The sequence below is a fragment of the Phyllostomus discolor genome, chromosome 1 (genome assembly GCF_004126475.2).
Source record: "Phyllostomus discolor isolate MPI-MPIP mPhyDis1 chromosome 1, mPhyDis1.pri.v3, whole genome shotgun sequence".
Lineage (NCBI taxonomy): Eukaryota > Metazoa > Chordata > Mammalia > Chiroptera > Phyllostomidae > Phyllostomus > Phyllostomus discolor.
In genome coordinates this window covers 4,040,123-4,064,341 of record NC_040903.2, presented here as the reverse complement: position 1 = coordinate 4,064,341, position 24,219 = coordinate 4,040,123, and the positions used below count along the sequence as shown (strand labels likewise).

Here is a 24,219-nt window from a genome sequence, read left to right as displayed (position 1 = left end):
TTAGCCCTGCGGAGACTGTGTTTTCTAGGGCAGATTTTGGTGGACGGCCCAGCTGAACAGAAGGTACAGATTGCCTGTGCACCTTTCGTGCCCCGAGGCACGTGAGCACACAGAGCTCCTCTGTCCCCAGCCCCCGCAGGGGCTGTGCCTCTGTTACGATTGATGAGCCCGTCTCCCTACGTCAAGGGTCATCGGTCACTTTCACAGTCCCCGCAGCCAGCCCAGGGCCCGCCCGCCGTGCACGCTGGCCTCTCAGAGGACGGCAGCCCCCGGCCGCTGCGTTCACCGCCCTGCACAGGAGACCTGCGTCCTGCTACGCAGGTGACATTAGGGTACTTTGCCCTTGTGTGGTCCTCACCTCCAAGAGCCTGGTCTGGTGGCAGGCGCTTTCGTAAGGACGTCCAGGCTGTTCTCCTCGCTGTGCCGGGGCGGTCAGAGGTGTGGTCCGTCTTCACCAATCCATCCCTCGGGTCCTGTGCTGGGTGACACGGTGGGCGTGCACTCCGGCCCCTCCACGGAGGGGACGTGCTCTGTTTCTGTGTGTTTGTACAACACTCGGAGGGGAATCTCAGACAGAGTCCCAGCAGGCCCTGCGTGAAGCAGTGGGGAACAGGAATATTGGGGAGCAGGCCACACAGCCATCTGCCTCCCACTGCCTGGCAGTTTGCTGTCATCCTTTGCAAGCGCTCTGAGCAGCTCTGCCCCACTGTGGGTTGAAGTCCAGTGTGTGTCCGGGAGCCTGACCGCTGAGTCACTGGCTGGGAGACGGCGGTAAATCATTCGTGGATCCACAGGCCCGAGAAGGGAACACGTCCGGGGCCCTTATTTTACAGACACAGACATGGGGATATCGGCGCCACTGCCAGCCACCCCAACTTCCGAGTCTCACTGTGCACTTCCTGTGGACCCGCACTGAGCTTTCTGCTCATCCACACGTGACGTGCTTGTGGGTCCTCTTTAAGGAGGGAGAGGATTTCACCGATGAGGAGTCTGAGGCCCAGAGAGGCTGAGTAACGCACTCAGGGTCACCTAGCAGGGAAGTGGCAGAGATGAGTGTGGAATACAGTGGGTTCCCAGCGCCCTGCCCCACGGAGAGCCTGGCCTCAGAGGCAGAGAGACTTGCTGGAGGTCACAGACAGACCCTGGGCATGAGCAAGCCTTGAACCCAGGACTCTGGGCTCTTGGCTCAGCCTCTTGTCCTTTAACCATGTAGCCTCTTATTCATTTCTTTGCAATTTGCAGTCCGTACCCATCAAAATATGAATCTTTCTTGGGGAATTCATTCAAAGGTTCCATCCTCCTCGTCCTGTCTGACCAGTTGGAGGAGCCTCCCAACTGGTCCGGAGGCCTCCAGTCTGAACCTCCTGGTGTAGCCTCCACGCGGCACCTGCAGTGACCCAACCCGCACGTCGGATCCCTTGAGTCTGAGCGCAGATCCGCCAATCGCTCCCCAGCACCCCCGGGTTCAGCACGGGCTGCTGGGGCTGGCCGTCCAGGCCCGTCCCAACCAGCCCCACCTCGCTCTCCAGCCTTCCTCCCATTGCCACCGGGCCAGCCTGCAACCCCGCCGCATCGTCTGTGGTTCTTCCACGTCGACACGTGGCTTCCAGCTCTGAGCCTGTGAGAGCTCCGACCACCATCGTCCTCCCTGGGCCCACCCCAGGTGCCCCCCACCTGCCCTTCTGGCTCACCTGACCTGGCTCCCGGGGCTGTGTTTCCACAGCCTTCCACCCAGGGTTATCGTCACGCGTGCGCCCTGCCGTGGCCTCCGCTAGACCCCAAGCTCCTTGAAAACAGGGGCTGTGGAACTTGTGTGCAGAAGACGGGCTGGGAACCTGGGCCCCGGAGGTGAGGAAGCAGGTAGGCGGAGCTGCCAGAGAGACCCAAGCACGGGCCTCCTGGAGATCAAGCTCGGGGAAGTCCGCCATGGAATCCGGGAATGAGGTGGCCCCGGGGGAGGAGGAGCGGTTCGCTGGGACAGCGGGTCTTCCACAAATGTGGTTCCGTTCACCGTCCTCTCGTCACACCACGGACGAGATGCTGCAGGCACCTAACGCTGGTTTTGATCCACGAGGCTGCGGTGCACGGGTTTTGTTGGACGTCACTTTGCGTTAAGTCACAGCTGCTACTGATGATGCCAAGGGAGGACTTAGTGTATAAGTAAGATGAATGGGTTACCTATTTTCATTATTATACCGTGAGTAACTCACAGCAGAGATTCAATGAAAGCACAAACACTTGCTTGAGAACCTGGAATGAGCCATGCACTACCAGTCAGTGACCACAGATGTTAGGTCCGCACATCTCACACTCAGTGGATGTTCGTGCAAATAGCAGAACAGCCTTCATCTCCCGGTGCCCGAGGCCACGTAAGCCTCCAGCCTGGAGGCAGCCTGCCTTGCACTGGTGAAGACAGACATTTAACCGCCAAAATCATCCCTTGGAAACCAGCTTTCCGGGAGCCTTGGAGAAAGGTGCTCCCGCCCGTGCACAGGCAGGCCTGCCTGGCTGTGTCCCAGCCTGCCCCACGCTCTGCAGACGCCCCTCAGCAACACCGAGCAGTGAGCGGTGCAAAGCCGCCCCCTTCCCCTCCAGCCTCCTGAGTGCCCGGAAAGAACAAGAGAGAACTTCCTTCCAAACAGCACCCTCTTAGTTTCTGCACACGAACTCCGGGAAGCTGGTCACGGCGGCCTGTGTGTAGTAAGAGCCTCTGGGGTGGGGGTCTGCAAGGCAGCTGCACTCACTTGAATCCATGCAGGACGGCTGTAGGGGCCAAGGTCACATCCAAGAACCCCCTTCTATGCCTGGAGGTCTCCTGTTTATCGGACAGCGAGCAGGAGGGGTGCCTGCGAAGTCCTGGGTACACCTTCCAGCTTCTCCAAAGGGGCGCGGCCCCATAAACGCTTGCTGTTGCCCCCAGGGCCTCCTGCACCCCTGCCTTCCGGGGGCCCCTCCACCCCTTCAGCTCAGGAATCATCACAGTTTCTCTGGCTCTACTCTGGGTTCCTGGGGGGTCATTGCTGTCACACTCACCAGGGCCACAGAGTGTCTAGCCCCCAGCGGGGGCCTCACTGGGGCTACTGTCAAATCAACGAGTGCGCGTCAGACTCAGCGCTTCTCTCCCACTCCTTCGCTGTGAAACGAAGGGGCCGCCAGTGGATTGGGTGCATTCTGGCCCTGAGGTCAGGCCAAGGCCAATGTCACATGAACCCTCCTCTGCCACCTCAGCCAGGTGACTGAGCGAGCGACAGAGCTCTGGCTTCCCTCCTCTGGAAACGAAGGTTTCTGACACCGGGGCTGTCGTGAGGGTCACATGGGAGCATGCAGAGGTTCTGGCAGAGTTTCAGCAGTTGTAAGCGACAACCACCATTTCATCTGATGGAAGCAGGAAAAACAGGTGTTGGAAAAGTAATGGGCCGTTCGCAGGGTCAACAGGAGGGCTGGCCAGCCAGGCCGGGAGCTCTGCAGCCTGGGGTGATGCCCCAAAGCACGCCAGAGCGGGGCCTGGGGGTCCCCTGCAGCCACCTCTGCCACCTACTGCACCTGGAATAGGACCTCAGCTCCCATGGGGCCACTGCCACCGCCCCAAAGCCACTTTTGCCAGGGAGATCCCTCTGCTGGTGGACAACCCCTGGCCCCATTCCTTAGCTTCAGGAGCCTCATGCAGAGCCCAGGCCTCTGATTGGCTGAGCCTTAATCACGTGTCTACTCCCTAGCTACGAGTGATGCTGGGAGGGCAGGCATCCGGCATTTCCACCCTCCGCAGTGACGAGTGGGCCCTGCTCCCACTGGGCTTGTAAGGCAGGAATGACTCCTGAATGGGATGGGGGCTTCTGACACCGGGTAGCCGAAAAGATGACAGATGCCACCGGCGTACATGAAAACCGAGGGTCAGCATTAATGCCAGCTAATGACAGAGGGCAGCTCGGGGAGGCGGGCAGTCAGTGGTCACGGCAGCCCCCGTGGCTGTGTGCAACGCTGTCCTGGGCGTTTGCAAGGATGAATCCCAGGGCAGGTGGCAAACAGGTTTTTAGGGGAGTTCTCTAGAAATGGATTTTATAGGTTGGACAATAGATTAGGGGTGCCCTCAAACTGGTTTCCAGGGTGGCTGGGCACACTGAAGTCCCACTGCCAGTGCGGCAGGGCACACGCTGCTGGCGGGTCCCCGGGGCCCTCGCCGGACATGCGGGTTCTCGGGCTGCTGGGCCCGTGGGAGCCCTCCCCCAGTGCTAGGCTCCTGTCTGGGCCTCACAACGGCCCCGAGGAGTCAGTGTCATTGCTCCCGTGTTGCAGATAAGGAGACCGGGGTCCCACAGGTTTAAATGATGAGCAAATTGTGACACTGGGACTCATGCCCAGGTCTTTGCAACCCAAACCCGTATGCCGGCTCTGGAGAGCCTTGTGGACCCATGCTGGGCAGCAGTGGGTGACTGTGAGCGTCTTGGGGAGGGAGCCCTCAGCGAAGTGTAGTGTTGTGACCTCAGCCTTTGGTTCACATCCCAGTCACCTGGTCCCGGTCCCAAACCCACTGCATCGAATCGATAGCAACGAGGGTCTGGTGGGTGTGAAGGGGCGTCTCGCTGTGGTTTCCAGTTGCACTGCCCTGTTGACTCACGGATGACGTTGGGCATGATGGCATTAGCTTGCTCGTCACTTGGATTTTCTCCGGAGTCTGTTCGAGTCTTTCGCTCGCTTTAAATTGGGCCGCGTGTCTTCCTATTGGCTCGCATGAGTTCTTTATGGATTGTGAGTGCCAGTCCTTTGTGATAATGTGTGTTGCAAACCTGTTATCTCAGTCTTCAGTTCCGAGGAAATGCAGATGGCCACTTTGTTTCTCTTTTACAGTTAGAGTTTTCTGATCTCGTGTCTTGGCCTGTGGCCGGGTGGCACGGGAGCTCTCTTGTGTCAGGAGTGCGCATCTGTAACACACTCCCCGGGACTTGCTGCTGGGCACCCACGTGGGAGGAGCCCGGGCATCGCGGCTGCTCTGGGTGTGGAGTCAGAGCTGAGTCTGAGTCCCAGGCTGGTCACTTACTAAGCAAGTCACTCTGTCTCTCGGAGCCTCAGTTTCTCTATCTGCAAAATGGGGTGAAAAAAAATAGGGCCTATCCACAGACTCAGTTAGGAGCGGACACTGGAGCACAGTTCGTCCGCTCGAACGGAACTTGGCGAGGTCCGAGCAGGGAGGACGCACCCTGCCCCAGCTGCTCTGTTCTCACCCCAGCCAGCTTCCGGCGGCGGGCAGGCGGGCGGCAGGAATAACCGGGTTTGCTGTCTGTCCCCAGTACATCAAGGCCTTTTACAACGAGACGTGGGAAAGAAGGTACGGACAGCCGATACACCCGGACACTTTGACTCTGCTCTTCTCAGTGACCGTGTCCATCTTCGCCATCGGCGGACTCGCGGGGACGCTAATGGTGAAGCTGATTGGAAAGTTCCTCGGGAGGTCAGTGAGCCTGTCTCTGTTTGCGGATGCTCTCCGTGATGTTCATGGTGTGTCTGGGCTATAGCGGGGATCCCAGCAGGCGGCAACATGCCTCTTAGTTCACCTGGAGAGATTTTACCCTTGAGCTTAGCCAAAAGGCCGAGAAGTGGTCAACGGGAGACGGGTCCGAGGCCCGAGAGGCCCAGCAAGGTGTCCCGGGCTCCACAGAACACAGCTGGCCTGCAGTTCGGGTCTGGGTCTGCTTGACCACGAGCCCGCACTCTTGCTGCCACATGGTGCCCATTGTGATGCTTCTGGAGGCCTCATTGTTGGTCCCCTCTGGGGGCCATCGGGGAGGAGGAGGGGGCTGGGCTCGACGTGCATGGCTGGGGTCAGAGCCCATGGAAGGGGCTAGGAGAGAGGTTCAGCTGGAGCCGGGCATCCTGGGAGTCAGGTGGGTGTGGTCACAGGTAGGTACAGGTAGGGCATGTTAAACTCACCTTGCTTTAGGAGAGGGGTGAGGACAGGGCACACAGGGGCTAGGCACTGACTCTGGATATGAGCTATCCCATCATCTGGGCTCAGGGGCGCAGGCTCTTGGTCTCCTGCACGCTCCAGCTTGGGGGATTCTGGCCGTAGAGAACCGCTTTGCAGCCCCAGTCCCTCACGTGGGGCCATTAGTCCTCTGCTCGCATGGCTTTGGTAAGAGAGAGGACGATGGCCATGTGGGCGCACAGGTGCTGGCTACGGGCTCGGCCTCGAGTCCCTATGCTCACAGCTCGTGGGGCCGAGGATGCGTGTCTCAAAGTCTCTGGGCTTCCCCTGGCTCCCAGGAAAATGAAGACCGAGTCACAGGATTGTCGTGTGGCTGTAGAGGGTTCATCTCAGCGACCGATGCAGAGTCGGCGCCCAGCTCAAGGTCACTGTCCTCGCAACACCATCATCGCTAGCTCTTCCCAAGGGCGTCCTGCCAGCAGCTGGCAGAGCCAATGTGCGTGTTCATGAAATTGCACCGAGAGGAGCCTCCTTACCCGGCACTGGATCTGGCTCTTCTCTCTGGAGCGGAGCACAGAAGCTAGGGAAGAGACGTGGGGAATCTCCCAAGGGCTTGGGCCTCAGACGCTGGGCCCGCATCTTGGGCAGCCCACCCACCTGTGCTCGTCCACTCGGCAAGCCTTTCTGAGTGCCCTCCGGCAGCCGGGCGCTGGGCCCGTGGTGGGCGGAGACCAAGGCCTGCTGCCCAGGGCAGGTGCTGCAGCAGGGAGACAAGCCCTGTGCAGTTCATTATGAAAATCGTGCTGACGTGTCCCCTGTCACTCAGAAGGCTGTTTAATGCCTGTGACAGGGAGCCAGATCAAATTGGCCTAGGCTCAAAATTGGAACTGGCTCCCACAACTGAACTATACCTCGGTTGAACCCAGCAATTCATACAGTATCATAAGAAATGCTGTTTTCTCCGTCTCTGGGCTCTGCCTCGCTCCGTGTCGGCTTTGTGCACAGTGGTCTTCCCCCATGTCAGCGCAAGGCGGGCCCATCTGCTCGGGCGGACACCGTCCCTGCTGGCGCTGCAGCACACATCTGTGAATCTCAGAGACCCAAGTGAGGTTGCACGCCCTCAGGGACCCTCCACCAGGGGCAGTACTGCCGCATCAGGAGACGTTTGACAGTGTTTGGAGACACTTCTGGTTGTCGCAGCTGAAGGGTGCTACTAGTCAGGAGCGGCCAGGGATCCCACCGATGCTCAGGACGCCGCAAAGAAGTTCCAGCTCCAAATGCTACTGGTGCCAGGGCTGGATTCCTGGCGAATGACATTTCCAATGTCTTTGAAGATTACTGATGTCACATGCCCATCCCTAGGTCCACCACTGGGTGGAGGCGGCCACCACAGGCCCCCACACTGAGGCTGAGGGCAGGAAGGGCTCTGGGGGGGACTCCGAGGGACTCCCACCAGGAGAAGACGGACAGATAGTCAGCAAACACCGACAACCAGCCCCCTGTGCATCACGCCAGGCGAAGAGCGGGTTTTGAAAAGTGTCGTTTTTCTCCTCCTCTTTTTCTACTTCCATATTTGAAAGCATGTCTTTATTTTATAGCAGTAGAAAAGAATGTTAGCTCCCTAGATGCCGGCTGGAGAAGCTCACATTGCACATCTAAGCATGTAGCGGTCGGCTCGCGCTGCCATAACAAGCTGCCGCAGCCTGAGCCCTCCACTCTCTGGAGGGCTGGGAAGACGGTGAATATCGGCCAACGAGATCAGCGCGGACCCGCCACTGGGTGAGATCTGGAAAGCGAGAGAAAGAAGGAGGCAGCAATCCGCTGTGCCCAGCGCTGCCGAGAAAAGCAGGCGCGGCCTGAGCTTCAGCGGTGAATTCAGCATCACCGAGGTTGCCAGTTGCCAGGACGACAGTCATTTCAAGGGCACCACAGAGGGGACAAACGCCGGACTGGGTGTGAGAGAGAAGGAGACATGAAGAAGTGGAGACACCCAGTGAGATGCTCTCTTTGAGGAGCTCCGCTTGGGGGAGCAGAGACCACGGTAGACGGAGGAAGCTGGAGGCCCAGGAGCACCGTTCTTGTGCTTTCTTTCAAGACGGGAGCTACGGCAGCACATGAATGAGGTGTTCCAGCGGAGAGAGAAATGCATAGTTAGGACCGAGAAGTGAAACTTCCTGAAGCAATATCCCTGAGCGCCGACAGTGGGTGGGCAGCTAGTAGGTAACTGGAGGGCTTGCCCTCGGAGAGGGGTGGGGGGGGGCCCATGCAGGGAATCAAGGCCGGCAGAGTGTCTGGGCATGGAAGCCGGCGGGCCTGTGCACGTGGAGGGAACGTGGGAAGGGCCTCTCGGATGGCTTCCGTGCCCAGTGGAACAGGAAGTGAGAATAGAAAGTAGGAAGAGATCTAACTCCTAAAAGCGATAACGAAATCCCCTTTCCAATCCTGAGCGTCTTACAATTTATAAAACAATTTAATATCCATTAACTCATTGAGTCTTTAGGGGGAAAAAATATCCCGAGAGAGGCTAAGATGTTTCCCCAGGTCCTTGACTCACTAGTCATGTGACCTCAAACAAGTTTCTAATTTGTGCCCTGGTTCACTTCTCTGTAAGATAGGAATAAGACTCTTACCTACCCGATAGGGTCATTTTGAGCCGTAGATGAGCTCCTCATTCATGTAAAGAGCGTATAAGGAGGTCGATCACAGAGCGAGAGTCCCGTACATGTGAGCTACTGTGATCACTTTGCAAAGTCACCCAGCTCCTAAAAAGAGGGAGCTGGTGTGGGAACCAGGTCCCGGACCTCCACACAAGCCACGCTTCCAAACCTGAAGTCTCGGGTACATGTTCACGAAACAGTGGTGACAGTCCTGCTCAGAGCAGTCCATGGTCATGGCGATCACCCCCTATGGTAGACCCAGAGGGAGCCAGTACCTCGCTCAGAATCACACAGCCAGAAGTGGCCATGGGGACCGTGGGGGACCCTGCTCCTGGTGGGACAGGCTAGTAACAGCCTCATGGTCGGGCCTCCCCATTGAACCCCTCCTTCTCTTCCAGGAAGCACACTCTACTGGCCAACAATGTCTTTGCGATTTCCGCCGCACTGCTGATGGCCTGTGCTCTCCCGGCGGGAGCCTTTGAAATGCTCATCGTGGGCCGCTTCATCATGGGCATAGATGGAGGTGAGACTTCTCCAGGGCTGGGGAGGGGCGGGGACATGTTCCTGCATTCCTAGGGGGTGTTTGTCATTTTACATGAGGACAATGAGGTTCAGAGATGTGAACACATTCATGCAGTATATCTGAAAACTTTAGATAAAATGTACAGATGTCTAGAAAGAAAGAAAAATGCTCACCAATACTGACAGAAGAGGAAATAGAATATCTAAATAGTCCTATTTAATTAAATTAGTTGAACATGTCATTTAAAACTTTCAACAAAGGAAATTCAAGGCCTACATGACTTCTCAAAGAAAGAACACCAACACCAAACAAACATTACCATTACCCCCATCATCACCATCACCACCATGAGCACCACCATCATCACCATCACCATCACCATCATAACCACCACCATCACCACCACCATCACCACCACTGTCATCACCACCATCACCACCATTACCATCACCATCACCACCACCACCACCACCACCGGCAGCACCTGTATCACCATCATCAGCTGTTTCCTCTTGTGTGGAAGCCACCTCCCAGCCACACCTCATGGACCGAATGACACAGTGCGCGGTGAAGCACTGGCGGTTAGTGGGGAGTGCTGGGAATGGGGCTGTGGCTGCCGCGCCATCTTTGTCAGGCAGAGGAGGTGCCGCGACCAGAGTCTTCCTCAAGGAGACAGCTTCCTCACTGACCAGGGTGCTCCTCCCTCGGAGGAGATGACTCTCTCATCACTGCTGTGCTCCCTCCGCAGGCGTCGCCCTCAGCGTGCTCCCCATGTACCTGAGCGAGATCTCGCCCAAGGAGATCCGCGGCTCTCTGGGGCAGGTGACCGCCATCTTCATCTGCATTGGCGTGTTCACCGGACAGCTGCTGGGCCTGCCTGAGCTGCTGGGCAAGGTAAGCGTGGCTCCCCAGCCCAAAGGGCAATCAGAGGTGAGCCCTTCCTCTGGAAGCTTGGCCCTACCTATGCCTTGGAATTCCTGAGCGTTCAAGCCTCTCACTTATTGTTGCAGAAAAGTTACCATCGAATACTTTGGGTTTGATTTTTTTTTTAGGATATAAAGAACCCTAACAAATTCCAACCTTACAGAATGTTCAAATCTACCCACCCCGCAGCTATTGCTAACAGTTCAATTAGAGTTCATTTAGGCTTTTGCAAACCCATACAAGCCTGTATCATTTTTGTCATGGCATCATGCCGCATGCACCGTCCCTCCATTTGCTGTTCTCATTCAACGGATGTCGCGCAACTTTCTGAGATGTTCTGCTTAGCTCTGCCTCCCTCTTGAGCCTTCCTCTCCTGCATGAAGAGGTAGTGGCCCAGTCTTCTGGTTTTGGCTTTCTGTTCTGGAAGCAGAAAGGCCTGACTCTGAATCCCAGTCCAACCACTCACTTGCTGTGGGCCTTGGCAAGGAGGAGTGCCTGGCCTGGGTCCGCGTGGCGGGAGGGGGTGGGGGGGTGGGGGCGGGAACAAGGAGGGCTTCCCAGAAGAAGTGGCCTCGGAACTGAGACCTGAGCCCTGCTCAAGGGTGAGCAGAGGTTAGGCAGGTGGTGGTGGGGTTTGGAGAGAAGACATTGCAGAGAAAGAGAGCAAGGGAGGAAAAGGCCGAGGTGGGGCACAGCCGGGAGATGGGGCACGGCCCAGTGGAAGACCCGAGAGTGGCTCAGGGCTGAGGGACGAGCCTGCGTGGGGAGCATGACGTGAGGCCCCGTTCACTGAGCTGCCCCGACACTGTCCTGGGGAACAGGGATCCCGGGCAGGAGGCACTAGAGGGCGTCTGAGGAGGGAGTGGAAGGGTGAAGGGGGAGGAAAGGGCCCGGCAGGAGGCTGCTGTGATTGGGGCGTGGGGAGGGGGAGCTGAGGCAGGGGCCCTGGGGACCGCGAGGATGGGTGGCTGAGTCCAGGGCCTGCCTGCTGCCAGAGTATCCGAGGAGGAAGACGAGGGAAGGAGAAGGGCTGGGACGCCTCGCAGGGATGCAGAGGCTTTACCTCCCCACTTACACCCGAAGGCCAGGAGGGAGGGCGGAGATGACCCCGGGAGGGAAGGTCAAAGGTCGAATGCACTGGAACAGAGCACAGAGGATGCGCCCCTGCCCTGTGAACACTCGCCAGTCCCTGGCCTTTTGGGTTTTTATGGAGCTTTTATCACATAGACGTGGTTAATCAAATCATGGCCCGGAGGTCCAGCAGGGGGCGCTGGAAATCCCAGCCCTCCGACCAAGGGTGGTTCCCCTTGGCCGCCAGCTCTCATCCTTAGGTACCTTCCAGAAGCCACCTCATTAACTAAACTCAGGTGTGGCTGGAAGGGGCTTGTTACAAAGGTCGAGACACCTTTATTGCTCCTCTCACTTAGGAAATTCCTTCAGTTCTAGGAGTTCTGTGCCAGAAATAGAAGACCAAATCTATGTTTCCTGTTGTAAGTCACAGTATGGCAGTGAGAGCTTAAGTAAGGGGGTCCCAGAGCCCCTTCGAGCCTGAGCTGAGAAACCCTAGAGCCGCCCCTGCCTGGTTCGGGGAAGGTTGTCCACGCGGAGGGATCCAGCGCGGAGGGATCCAGCGCGGAGGGATCCAGCGCGGCGGCCGCGCGGGGACAGGCGGGGTCCTGGGACCTGGTTGGCACTTGTCCTTCAAACACTGGGGCGCTCTGCTGACTGTGTTCACTGCGGCAAAACATACATGGCACGTGGCTTACCACTGTCACCGTTTGAGAGCGAACGACCCCAGAGCAGGAAGTGTGACTTTTTTATATTTCCACTGATGCACGTCGCCGCAGAGGCACCTGCTTCTGATCTTTTACTATCGACCCTTTTGGGATTTTATGGCTCCAGCTTGTTTCTCTTCTTGTCAAAAAAGAAAAAAAAAAAAACAACTCACACGTCCCCTCTGCGGTCTTCGCCTGCATCGCAATTTCTGTGATTAACGTGAGCGTGTTGGAGACGTCTCCCCAGCAAAGCGAGGATCCGTTCTAAAGAGACTCTTTGCCTTTTGTTTTGGAGCTATTTTAACATTCTAAACATCTTAAACATTATGTGTGTGACAAAAAAAAAAACCCACCACAATATAACAATTACAGCCTCAGCTCCCTGAGGATAAAAATATATTTTAAAGTCAATGAGTAGCACTATTGTCCTCCAGGGGGAGAAAGTAAGTAACCATCTGTTTCCACAGAGGTTCTGCTTTTTCTTTTTTGAGAGTTTCCCGTTGCTCATCGCTCATCCAGGTCTGCTTTTGTAAACCGATACCAGGCCATTTCTGCTGGCCGGATGCCGTCTCAGTCCCTTGGGGTGCTGTAGCAAACCCCACAGACAGGGGAGCTTGCAAACACCAGAAACTCGGTCCTCAGAATCCTGAAGGCTGGAAGGCAGGGGTGGGGGTGCCAGCACAATCAGGTTCCGGCGAGGGCCCCCTTCCTGACTTAGAGACAGCCACCTTCTCGCCGTGTCCTCTCCTGGGGGCGTGAGAGAGAGCATCCCTCTCGTGTCCCCTCTCATAAGGAAGGTCCCTGGTCCCATCCAGGAGGGCCCCACCTTCATACCCTAATCACCTCCCGAAGGCCCCCCTCCTCATCTCATGACCTTGAGGGTTAGGATTTTCACATAAAGTATGTTTGGAGGGGACAAGAGTGTTCGGTCCATACAAGTTCCCCGGTCTTCCCTGTACCTCTGTGTTCTCTCCCCATTCGCTCGTTCGGCACGTTTGCCCATCACTGCGCTGGGTGTGGGGGCTGCAGCCGAGCCTGGGAGGTTGCGCTCCGCCGGCGGAGAGTCGCTGGGAGCTTGGATTTGGGCCACGCAGTGGGCGTGGAGGCAGGCGGAGGAGATCGCTTAGTGAGTGACTGGCCGCAGTGTCTGGGGGCGGGACCTCTGGTGTTTGGCCAGTCGTGCAGGGAGAATGGGGTACCGGATGCCAGGAGAGGGAGCCCCGGCGGGAAAGGAGCAGCTTTCGCAGAAGGTAGAATGGCGAGGCCACTGGCAGGAACTGCCCAAGTCGGAGCAGCTTGCAGGCAGAGCTGAGGGCGGGACTCCGGTGTGGGGGTTCTCTGGGGTGGGCACTCTCTCCCTGCAAAAACAGGGCTCCTGAGCGTGACGCCCTCCTGAGGGACTCCATGCCCGAGTCCGCCTTCTGACCAGAGCCCCTGAGAAGGTGTGCCTTTGGTTCGTTCTCAGGGTCTGTCTTCCCCATCGGGTTGTTTTTTTCAGATGCTCTGGGAACTGGGTGGGGGGAACGTGAGTGACTCGGTGAATGTCTGGGTCTCCAGTCCACACTCTGGGACATGAGGCTGTGGTCCGGGAAAGAACACCGAATGGGAGATTTTCTTTTTTTTTTTTTAAGATTTTATTTATTTATTTTTAGAGAGAGAAGGGAGGGAGAAAGAGAGAGAGAGAGAAACATCAATGTGTGGTTGCTGGGGGTCATGGCCTGCAACCCAGGCATGTGCCCTGACTGGGAATCGAACCTGCGACACTTTGGTTCGCAGCCCGAGCTCAATCCATTGAGCTACGCCAGCCAGGGCGGGAGATTTTCATCATCTCTTTGGGCACTTGTGACACTCTGGGCAAGTGCGATCCACAGTTATCTCACTAAGTGTCAGAATTTCATTTTCTCTGTATTAATCTTCCTTCTCATTTGTCTTTAAAGACAGAGACAACTGAGCTTGTAAAAACATTAAAGAGAGAAAAACCAAGCTTGTAAAAAAAAATAATAAAGGGAGGGAGACTGCCCTTCGATGCAGATGCAGGTGATCGCTTTGAAGCGCAGAGGTGGCGGGAAGCATCCAGAGGCGGCACGAAGCAGCCAGAGGCGGCACGAAGCAGCCAGAGGCGGCACAACGGGCTGCAGGCGGGGGAGGGGAGGGAGGGAAGGAAAGGCCGGAATCAATGTGCTGTCGGGACTAGAATCCAAGACACATCACAGGTACTCTGGGGGGTGGGGTTTTAATGACGTTTTATGCCTCCAAAGGCTATTTTAAAAAACATACTAACTTGCTCTTTCTCCTGCAATGAAAAAGAAAGAAGGAACTTGGGTAAAAATCCCGTGCAGATGGGTAAGAAGACACGGGAGGAACACGGGGTCAGGGGCGAGTGGTTCCGGGTGCCTGGGAGGAAGCTCAGCGTCGCTCAGATGGCAACACACTTCATACATGACACATGTCCATTTCGTTCCTCTGTAGAACTATTTTGTGCTCAGCTTAGGGCATTTGGGAAAAAAGAAGAAGAAGTAAAGCCACTTGAAATTCTGCCATTTTATTTGGGGGGCAGCCACTTTCAATATTTTGGTTTATTTCCACATTTCTGAGACCTGTCGCATGACAGAAATACTGCTGAGCTTGGCTCTGTGCTTTGCCGTAAAACATCACTCGCCATCAGGCCGACATCTCTTCCCCACGCCTCTGAAGACTCTTCGTGAACACGCAGTTTAAACAGTGTCAATGTCTCCTTCCATCTCAAAGGCGCACGGTAACTGCTGTCCGTTGTTGATGCCTTTGCTCCTTCTGCTTTGTCACCAACGTGAGTGAACTTAAAACAAATACCTGTTCTGTACATCTTTCAGCTCCTTCCTTGCACTTACTTGATTTTTATGGTTACGATGCAACCATTGTGTGCCCGTCACACCCAATGAGGAAGAATTCGGGAAATAAAAACATTTCTCTATCTCATTATTTCTGGATGAACACTAACAGTTTTAAAATTCCTTTTCATTTTGTGCACATCACTTATGCACACACACACATATGCACCAATGCACCATCGGGTTCATTCTATTTATAACTCTGGTGATTATTCTGCGACGTGATATTGTGAGCAAGTCATTAAAATCATTTGCCATGATAATTTTAATAATTGTATAGTATTCTCCTTTATGAGTTACCATAATTTGACCCATTGTTCTTTTAGTGCTGGGCATTCGGATTGTTTCCTGTGTTTATTATTAAAACACTGCAATGTGCAAACCTGGGGTGAACGACCTTCTACAGAAGTCATCGCTCAAACCTCTCATTATTCGTGTAGGTCAGTGTCCAAGAAGTGGAAGCAATGGGTGAGAGAACACCAGTTCACTTAAGGCTTTTCTACGTGTCATCCAAGTTCCCTCGCATCGAGGGGCTGCCTCGACGTGCTTTCCCACCAGCGGTGTGCACGCGGGAGCCCGAGTGTGACCCTATGCTTGTCATCGTAACCATTTAATTAACTCTTTGACATTTAATAGGGGAAATAGTATCATATTGCATTATCATTTTTTAAAGATTTTGTTTATTTATTTTTAGACAGAGGGAAAGAGAGGAAGAAAGAGAGAGGGAGAAACATCAATGTGTGGTTGCCTCTCAGGCGCCCCCTACTGGGGACCTGGCCTGCAACCCAGGCTGGGAATTGAACCAGGAACCCTTTGGTTCGCAGGCAGGTACGCAATCCACTGAGCCACCCCAGCCAGGACGCATTATAATATTTTTAATTTTTCTTTGCTTATTAGCAGGATGGGAGGTTTCATAAGGATATTCGTTTCTTGTTGGTGCTATATCAAATTACCACACCAGAGACTAAATTTTATTGTCCCGTTCCTGGAGGCCAGAAGTTCAAAACCATTTTTGTTTTAATATTTTATTCATTTTAGAGAGGGGAAGGGAGGGGGAGGGAAAAGGAGAGAAACATTGACGCGTGAGAGACCCATCGATAGATTGGTTGCCCCTCACACGCCCCCAACTGGGGACCCGGCCTGCAGCCCAGGCATGTGCCCTGACCGGGAATCGAGCCAGCAACCTTTGGATTTGCAGGCCGGTGCTCAATCCACTGAGCCACACCAGCCAGGGCCAAAACCAGTCTTATTGGGCAAAATCTGACACCTTAATCTCACTGTGCCTCTGTTATCTTGGTTCATAAGATGAGGATGAATGTGCACAGTTCACTGAGCTGTTGTGAGAATTCAACCAGTGACACACGCAATTCTTAGGGCAATACCTTGCGTGTGGGAACCACTCCTGAGATCTTAGCTCCATTTAGTGTCACTGCATGCAAGGTGTGCCTCTCTGGGCACATCTCAGGCATCGCCTCTTCCCTGTGGCCATTAGAGGTCGCTGTCCCACTTCAACCTTCCCCAAACAGTACTCCTGTCTTAGAGACAGAGGAGGCGACTGACTGGTCACCCACCCGCTGGTCTTCCCCAGGCACTGAGGCCAGAGTGAAACCGGAGGGCAACCGGGCCTGGGGCCCAGGCTGCCTTTTCCGGCCCAGCCAAAAGGCAGGGACAGGGGCTGGATCATAGTCGTGCTGTATTAATAGCAGAGGCCAGCAGCCTGAGCAGGAGGCCGGTGAACCCCTAGCATTCACCTTCCCTTGAGCTTTCAGAGCAAGTTTATACGGGGAAACGTGGGAATTTGGGGGGGGGGAATTCCTAGTGGGTGTGCAGATGTGCCATTTCTCTTGGGGGGGGGGGGGCGCGCAGGGTGGGGAGCTGACAGGGGCATCGGCAGCTTCTTCCCAAACGGCCTCCCTAGGTAGGTTCCGGTGTTGTCTCTCCATCTGCGTCTACATTAGAATTCCTCTCTGCCCTGGACACCTGTGGTTTACAGCCAGCTGAGGTTATGCGTTCTCTGGTTAGGGAAGATAAGGCCTTGTGACTCACCGGCTGCCAGTAAACAGCTCAAACCGTTGGGCTCTGTGTAATTTTCTTGTCTCAGTGTTGCTGTCCCACTTGCCCAGGAATTTTCCGAGCTTCTTACTCTCCTGTGTCAAGAGGTCTCGTCTCTGTACCGCCATAGATCTGACTGGGGTCTGTGGCCTTAAGATGCTCCCCGATGCTGCTTTGCTTGTGAGAACACAGACAGACACCGCCCCTCACCACCACCACCACCCCTCCCCGGCCCACCTGCTATGCCGTGTGCAGTGTGGGCAAGACTCAGGCCAGCCCAGTGCTCAGTGCTGGGGCTCTGGGTGAGTCCCCTCTCCTGCCCTTGAGCACTCAAAGGAAGGTCTCGAATCAAAGCCCGCCCCCCCGCCCCCCCCCCACACACAAGGCTCCTGCCCTCTCGGGCTGCTGGGTTGAGGGGTAATGCTGTGCGGTTGTGTGCTGACGCCCGCCCAGGGCTGGGGGAACTTCGACCTCTTGACCCGCTCAGCCGGGATCTCAGTCTGCCAGCAAGGAAGGTTGAAGGGAGTGGAAAATAAATTCAATAGTGCTTGAAGTCACGTCATGTGGATTTTAAAGAAAGACTTTGAATCTTGCCTGCACTTGACTGTTCTGTCTTCAAGGCAGCCTCAGGGGAAAACGGTTGTTCAGGTGCACCTGGAGTCTGTGGCCTGAGTGGGCGTGGGTGTTGGAAGGGAGAGAGGACTTCCCGAGTCCCAGGGACGGAAAGGTACGTGGCTGTGGACGTGGCCTGGCCACGAGGCCCTGGCAGCCAGGAGGGTGCTGCCCGCCTGGTTCACTGACAGGCTGGAGAGTGCAGGCCTTGGAGGCGGCTAGGTGGTCACACTAGCATGAACGGTGGTTTCCTCTGTACACCTACTATGTGCCAGGGCCCACTGTCAAAGTGTGACTTGATCCCACTCTCAGGACAGCCTGACAAGTGGCTGGGGCTGTCCCCACACTGCAGGTAAAGAGATGGAGATACTGGCAGGCTCTGAGAATGGTTTCCAAGGCCACACCCCCGGGAGGGCAAAGCCCCTCCAGGCTTGCCCTGGTGCCCGGAGTCCTGGCACCCATCAGAGTCAGCCCGTGGCTCCCTGAACTACTCCTTCTCAGAGCTCCCCACAGGTCGCCACCGGACAGGACTCACGGCCTCGTGGAGAATTCCGGAGACGTGGGGCCGGTGCTAAACTGTGTCCGGCCCCTGCCCTGGCCTTCACTGGTGGGGGTCGCACTGGTGCAGGGGAGGGACCCTCTGCAGAGCTGAAGCCGCACGGCCTGGGGCCAGCTCCCGGGCAAGGACTGGAGGCCACGCCCACCCACTGGACCCCTCTTCTCCTTTCAGGAGAGCACCTGGCCGTGCCTGTTTGCCGTGATTGCCATCCCCGCCGTGGTCCAGCTGGTGAGCCTGCCCTTTCTCCCCGAGAGCCCACGCTACCTGCTGTTTGAGAAGCACGACCAGGTGGGCGCGGAGAAAGGTAGGGCCCTTTGCCTTTGCCAGGGGGCATCTTCCCAGGGTCTGTGGGGGGGGACACGCAGGGGCCTGGGCCACCACCCCTCTCTGCGGGCGAGGTGCTGGGCGCCTGAGGACACTGTAAATCATTCCATCTTCCCGACAGCCTGCTATGGGCAGCCCAGGAGGGGACACGGGTCACGCCTGGGAGCCTGGGAAGCCAGGACAGAGCAGGATGAGACCCAGGTCCGCTCACTTCTGGGCTGCGCGGTGTCTGTTCGTTGGGTGGTCCCCACCACAGAGAGGAGAAGGAGGCAGATTTCTCAGTGGTGTCGGTCTGTGGTGGCCCTCCCTCTGCTCCTCCTCTCCCACACCGCCCCCCCCCCCCGCCCAGTTCTCCTGTCCTCACATCCACGTGCAAGGGAGCGGAGTTCACGAGCACAGAGAGAGCGCCAGCATCGCACTACCCGGGGCCGGGAACGGCCGGTTAGAGAGGACGAGGCCGCTGGGAGATGCTGTCCCACAGGGCGCGGCGCCCGTCCCCAGCACGGCTGCGGAGCGCATCCCAAGAGGCGGCTCCTGTGGGTTCTGTCCGCCGCACAGTGAAGACACCGTAAAACTTTGCAACAATAAACGACTTACTTACAAATGAAAGAAACAGGAGCCACAGCTACGAATAGTGCTCCTACTGTATGAAGGCGCTTGTCATCTCAGGGCGTGTGAACGCAAGCGTGGCCAGGACAGGGGGCCCGCAGACAGCTGGAGAGCGCCGCTGGGCCAGAGGGCTTTCCGGGTGTCTCCTGGCGGGGCCTGACCTCTCGGACAGACAGGGGCGGCTCGGGGCAAGGAGGTGCGCTGTCTGTGACCGCCTCTGTCGACGTCATCCTCGGAGCCAGACCCCTGTGGGCACGCAGCAGTGCCGGAGTGCGATTGCCAGCTCTCCTGTGTGACGCGGGCATGTATGTCTCTTCATCCCTCGGAGCCTCAGTTTCCCCGTCTGTTAAATGACAGTAAAAGCACTGCCCCGGCCGGGCTTTGTGAGGGCCCTGCAGGCCCGGCCTCCGGCACTGCCTCCTGGAGTGGCAGTTCCGTCCCTCACACCTCTGAGCAGAAACCACGCCTCGTTCCTCCCTTCACGCGGTGACCTTAGCACCAGGCCCCGGACCCCTGCTCAGCACCTAGCAAGCCGTCCAGAGCTGCAGGGTAATGGAAATGAACTGACTTTGGTCCCACAAGCTTCTCAGCTTTGCAGTTGCTTTTCCATCGTTCTTTGAGGGGTGTGGCAAGAAAGATCAAAGCCATCCAGTGGGACGTTGTCCCTCTCTCTCTACCTGGGACCTCTGTCCCGTTCCCCCACCTCCCTGAGGCTCTGCCCACTGCACAGCATTAGGAGTTGTGCTCAAGTCTGTAGGACGCCTAGCCCCTGTCTGGCACCCAGTAGGTACACAGTAAATGTTAGCCTCCTCTCCCCCTGAGTACAGGCGAGTCTTTGACTGGGGCAGATCCTGGCTACAGATCCTGGTTACATCAGGGCTCCCTTTCCCAGCCCCAGAGCTGACCAGGCCCCCAGAGGGCTTGCCTTCCAGCTGGGCAGTGCAAATTCTCCTTCCCCTCCCCAGCTCCCTGGAGTCAGAGACTGGAACGTGAGCGGGAGTAAGAATGAGCAGGAGCCGTGGGGAGACTCTCACTTTCCAGTGCGGGCGAGGGCGGGAGGCTGAGCTGGGAGGAGAGGGCCTGGGGGAGGTGGGAGGAGCTCTTTAGGCGACTTGTACGTGAAAGAGAACAGGCTCCTCTGTGAGGGTTACTTTCCTCGGGTTTCTGAGGTTGCTTTGTCTCTCTCCAAGGACAGCTGGTTACAACTGCATGTCTGTGCCGTCCCTCCCCGTCCCCGTCTGCCAGGGATGCTGCACACGCTGGATCTCTGTACTTGCTTTCAAGACCTCCGGGTCTACCTTCCCATTCAATGCCAGGGTCCCTCCCACAACATCTCCCACAGGTGGTCATCCAGCCTCTCCTTGCACACCTCCGGGGATGGGGAACTCACTGCTTGTGAAACCACCCAATCCACCCTTGAAAACATCTGTCGGACAGTCCTTCCTTTTGGAGAGCTGACCTCTGACACATCACAGCTCCTGACCTTGGTCCTGAACTCAGGACCCAGGAGAACAAGACCAATCCTACCCACATGCATTGAAACATCAACAATATGAGGAAGGTCCAGTGACACTGATCCCACCTGGTTGGAGCACCTGTTGTACGCCAGGCCCTGAACAAGACCTGGCCTCGGGCAGGAAGTGGCATAAGCCTTACACCAGCACAAGCACCTGCCCTGAGCTGGTAGGGTCACAGCGATGACAGGAGAAGGGGCGGCGACCATCTGCCAGCTGCAGGACACCCCGACACTGTGCCTTGTCCCCTCCCTGCAGTTTCCTGCCCTTTTGGGAATGGATTTCCTGCCGCAGACTCAGGCTCCAGCCCCCCCGCCCCCCCACCGAAGACTAGAGGAAACATTCTTACTCATGGGCTGTGGGTGAACCAAAAACGCAAGTCCAGCCCCGCCTGGGCTTCCCAGCCGAGGTGCATGCCCACGAAGCTGACAGCTGCACTGCCATGCTCACAGCCTCGGGGGTCCGTTCCTGAAGGGACTGAGTGCACGTGTTCGCCATGCTCGTCCCATAAGACACACTTCCTCACCCAGGCGTAGGAATCTTATACGAAGGGGAATGGGGCCAGCAGAGCAAACTATTTTTAGGAACACATATACGACAGGAAATTAAATTTGACGCATTAGAGGAGGAAGAGATCATAACTTTTAAGAGAAAGAAGAGAGATTTTTGTTCTAGGAAAGTCTTTTTTATTTTATTTTAATTGTTGTTGCAGTACAATTTTCTATCTTTTACTCCCATCCCAACCCACCCACCCAGCCCTCCCTTCCTCCCTCGCCTTTCCACCCACCCCTAGTTTTTGTCCACGTGTCCTTTATACTTCTTCCTGCAAACCCTTCCCCTTTTCCCCTGAAATTCTCCTGAAATTCCCTCCCCTCTCCTCTCTGAACACTGCCAGTCTGTTCTTTATTTCAGTGTCTTTGGTTATATTTTGCTTGTTTCTTTGTTTTGTTGTTTAGGTTCCTGTTAAAGGTGAGATCACATGGTATTTGTCTCTCACTGCCTGGCTTATTTCACTTAGCATAATGCTCTCCAGTTCCATCCATGCTGTTGCAAAGGGTAGGAGCTCCTTCTTTCTTTCTGTTGCTGTCTTTTAAGACCTGAGCATTAAATTTAGCTGAGAGCTTCCCAACAGCCAAGGTGAAAAGGGGAAAAATAGGTTATAAAGTTTCCTTATTTTATATGGAAAGTACGTATGACAGGGAGGAGAGAGAAATATTTTCCTGACCCAAACCTCTAAGATTACTTTATCATATAAATGTTGCATTTTAAACTCGGCAGAAGTACTGGAAATACTACGGCTTAGTGCATGATGTGGAAATGTTGCTCATTCAGCTGCTTCTCCCATTTCTGCTTAATAAATGCTAGAAGTATTAAAGCGTAGCTCACAAAAGAGACATTCTGGAGCAGTTTTTAGTGCACTCCCGGAAATAACACCGAGAGCCTTCAGGGCTTGCTTCTTGGAGAATCTGGAGCAAGTTTAAAGGCCTTTTTTTCTGCTAAAGAGGAATTTCAGGTGCCCTGTGGCTCAGAGCAGTGTCTTTAAGATGACGCCCACTGTGTCCGGAATGGACTGTCCGCAGGAGCCGACGCCAGAGCCGCCTGCCCCCGTAGGGGGATGAATGTGGCAGCGCCGAGGGTTTAAATCCGCCCTCTCAGGGCCTCTCCCGTGCCCTGATTATTACGACCTCAGGGGCCTCCTCGGTCACCCATCTTCACACATCCACCTGTGGAGGTTCACACAGCGAAGACCTTGGTAAAAAGGATAGGCTCGCCCTGGCTGGCGTAGCTCAGTGGATTGAGCGCGGGCTGGGAACCAAAGTGTTGCAGGTTCGATTCCCAGCCAGGGTACATGCCTGGGTTGCAGGCCACGGCCCCCAGCAACTGCACATTCATGTTTCTCTCTCTCTCTCTCTTTCTCCCTCCCTTCCCTCTGTAAAAATTGATGAATAAAATCTTAAAAAAAAAGGATAGGCTCACTAAGGCTGGGCATTTGCAGTGTTGGCGTGCAAAAGGCATACGCCACCTGGGTTCGTTTGAACCCTGGGAAGGCCAGCTCCTCGGGACCATTTCCCGTGGTCTCTGCATTTCAGGGGTCATGTGCCAAGGCCCTGGGGGCCCTCCTCCCAGTGACAGAACCGGCTCCCGGGCGCCCTGGTCAAGTGGGGATCTGACCTCCGGCTGCACGCGGCCGGGAGGACGAGCCCGCAGGCGAGCGGGGGGTGTGCCTGTGTGTGCATCCGTGGGCAGTGAATCATGCCGTTACCATGGCAGCCACGAGAGGCCAGAATGGGCCCGGAGTGTCCATCCACCCAGAGGCAGACACAGGACTTGAACCCTCGGCACACTGAGCTTTGCTGGGGGGGGGGGGGCAGTTGGGAGATCCTGGGACTCTCCTGACTCTTCTCCCGGCCAACTGGGCGACCACGGGCTGGTCCCTCCGCCTGCTGGGGGTTTGTGTTCCTATTTTTAAACCCCGTGGTTCCAAAGGTCCCTGCCACCTCCTTCCCTGGCAAGGTGCGTGTCTGGGCGGCCGGGCCTTCCCTAAGGGGCCCCGTGTCCAACCCAGCCAACGACCCACTGTCTGCTGAACGCCCCCCCTTGTCCCCGTGCGCAGCCCTCCAGAGGCTCCTGGGCAAGGAGGACGTGTCCCGAGAGCTGGAGGAGGCCCTGGCGGAGGGCCGCACGCAGAGGGGCATCCGCCTGGTGTCCGTGTGGGAGCTGCTGAGGAGCCCCTCGGTCCGCTGGCAGGTCCTCACGGTGGTGGTCACCATGGCCTGCTACCAGCTCTGCGGCCTCAACGCGGTGAGTGCCCAAGTGGAGCAGCCGGGGGGCAGGGTGGGACGGGGGCGGGGCGGGGCGGCGTGGGGGGGCTCCCAGCCCCAGCTCTGCCACCTCGGCCAGCTTGTGCCGTCGGGCGTACTCTGCCCCTCAGTTTCCTCATCTGTCAAATGGGACAACTGAACACACAAAAGTAATCCGTGCGAAGTGTTCCGTGTGGCAGCTAGCCGGTTTACCCCGTCACGGATACTGCCTATCAGTATAATGACTTGCTCCTAAAATGCGTAAAAGTTGTATTTGCTAATAAAATGGGTACTAGGAAGTCATGAGGAAGAGACCTTGAGATGAGTTAAATAAAAGCACTCGAGGCTGGACTCGCTTCAATGGTAACTTTGGCCTGAGGAAATCTCAAGGTCGAAAGACTAAGTGTCTTGGGCCCGAGCTCACGTAGTGGGCAGGAAGTGGGGAGAGAGGGGGCCCTCCCGGGGAGCCCCCAAACCCTCTCTGGTGAGCTCAGCTGCTCCTTCTCTCTCTCAAGGGCCCCAGAAATTAGAATCTGGGAATTCGGGGGCCGGGGAGGAAAACAGGGGGCTGCCTCCAGGGGTGGTGAGCTCCCCACTCATGGAGGTATGCAGAGTGAGGAGGGGCCTAGGTCCACCGCATGACCTTGGACGAGTCCTGCTGTTTCCTCCTCTTCATAAGGTCGAGGTCATGCTTCAGGGTCTCAAAGCCACCGCCCCTCCCACCCGCATTCTGAGAAAGCAGGGAGGGAGAATACGTTGGTTTCTTAAAGCCCAGACTTGGAGTCGCAAGAGCCACGTGGGGAATCCGTGTGTGCTGCGGCCTCTAGACTGGGAGCCGTGGCGTTTACTCAACGGCATTCCCTCTCCGCCGGGACCCCACTTTCTGATCTGCATGCCCCACGTGACCTCATACATTCCACCAGGGTGTGTCCGTGAACCCCGCGGCGTGAGCACGTGGTGGGAAAAAAACAATCGCGTCTGCTCCCCAAGTCGGCCGTGGGGACAGCCGGCGTCCGAGTGTCCTGCGCCCAGCCACACCCCACGGGGCCCCACCTTGTGACGCTGGATTTGCGCATCGCGAG

At 56.4% G+C, this 24,219-nt stretch overlaps 1 protein-coding gene across 2 annotated transcripts in view; it reads left to right on the top strand.

Annotated features, from left to right (window-relative positions):
* SLC2A9 (solute carrier family 2 member 9) overlaps positions 1–24,219 on the top strand; it is a 76,698-nt gene that overhangs the window by 29,294 nt on the left and 23,185 nt on the right. For both annotated transcript variants that reach the window (XM_028507254.2, XM_028507253.2), the window contains 5 exons: positions 5,286–5,446; positions 8,976–9,100; positions 9,849–9,994; positions 18,061–18,193; positions 22,951–23,138. In XM_028507254.2, coding sequence (XP_028363055.2) covers positions 5,286–5,446; positions 8,976–9,100; positions 9,849–9,994; positions 18,061–18,193; positions 22,951–23,138 — 753 coding nt within the window. The remainder of the gene's footprint in view (positions 1–5,285; positions 5,447–8,975; positions 9,101–9,848; positions 9,995–18,060; positions 18,194–22,950; positions 23,139–24,219) is intronic.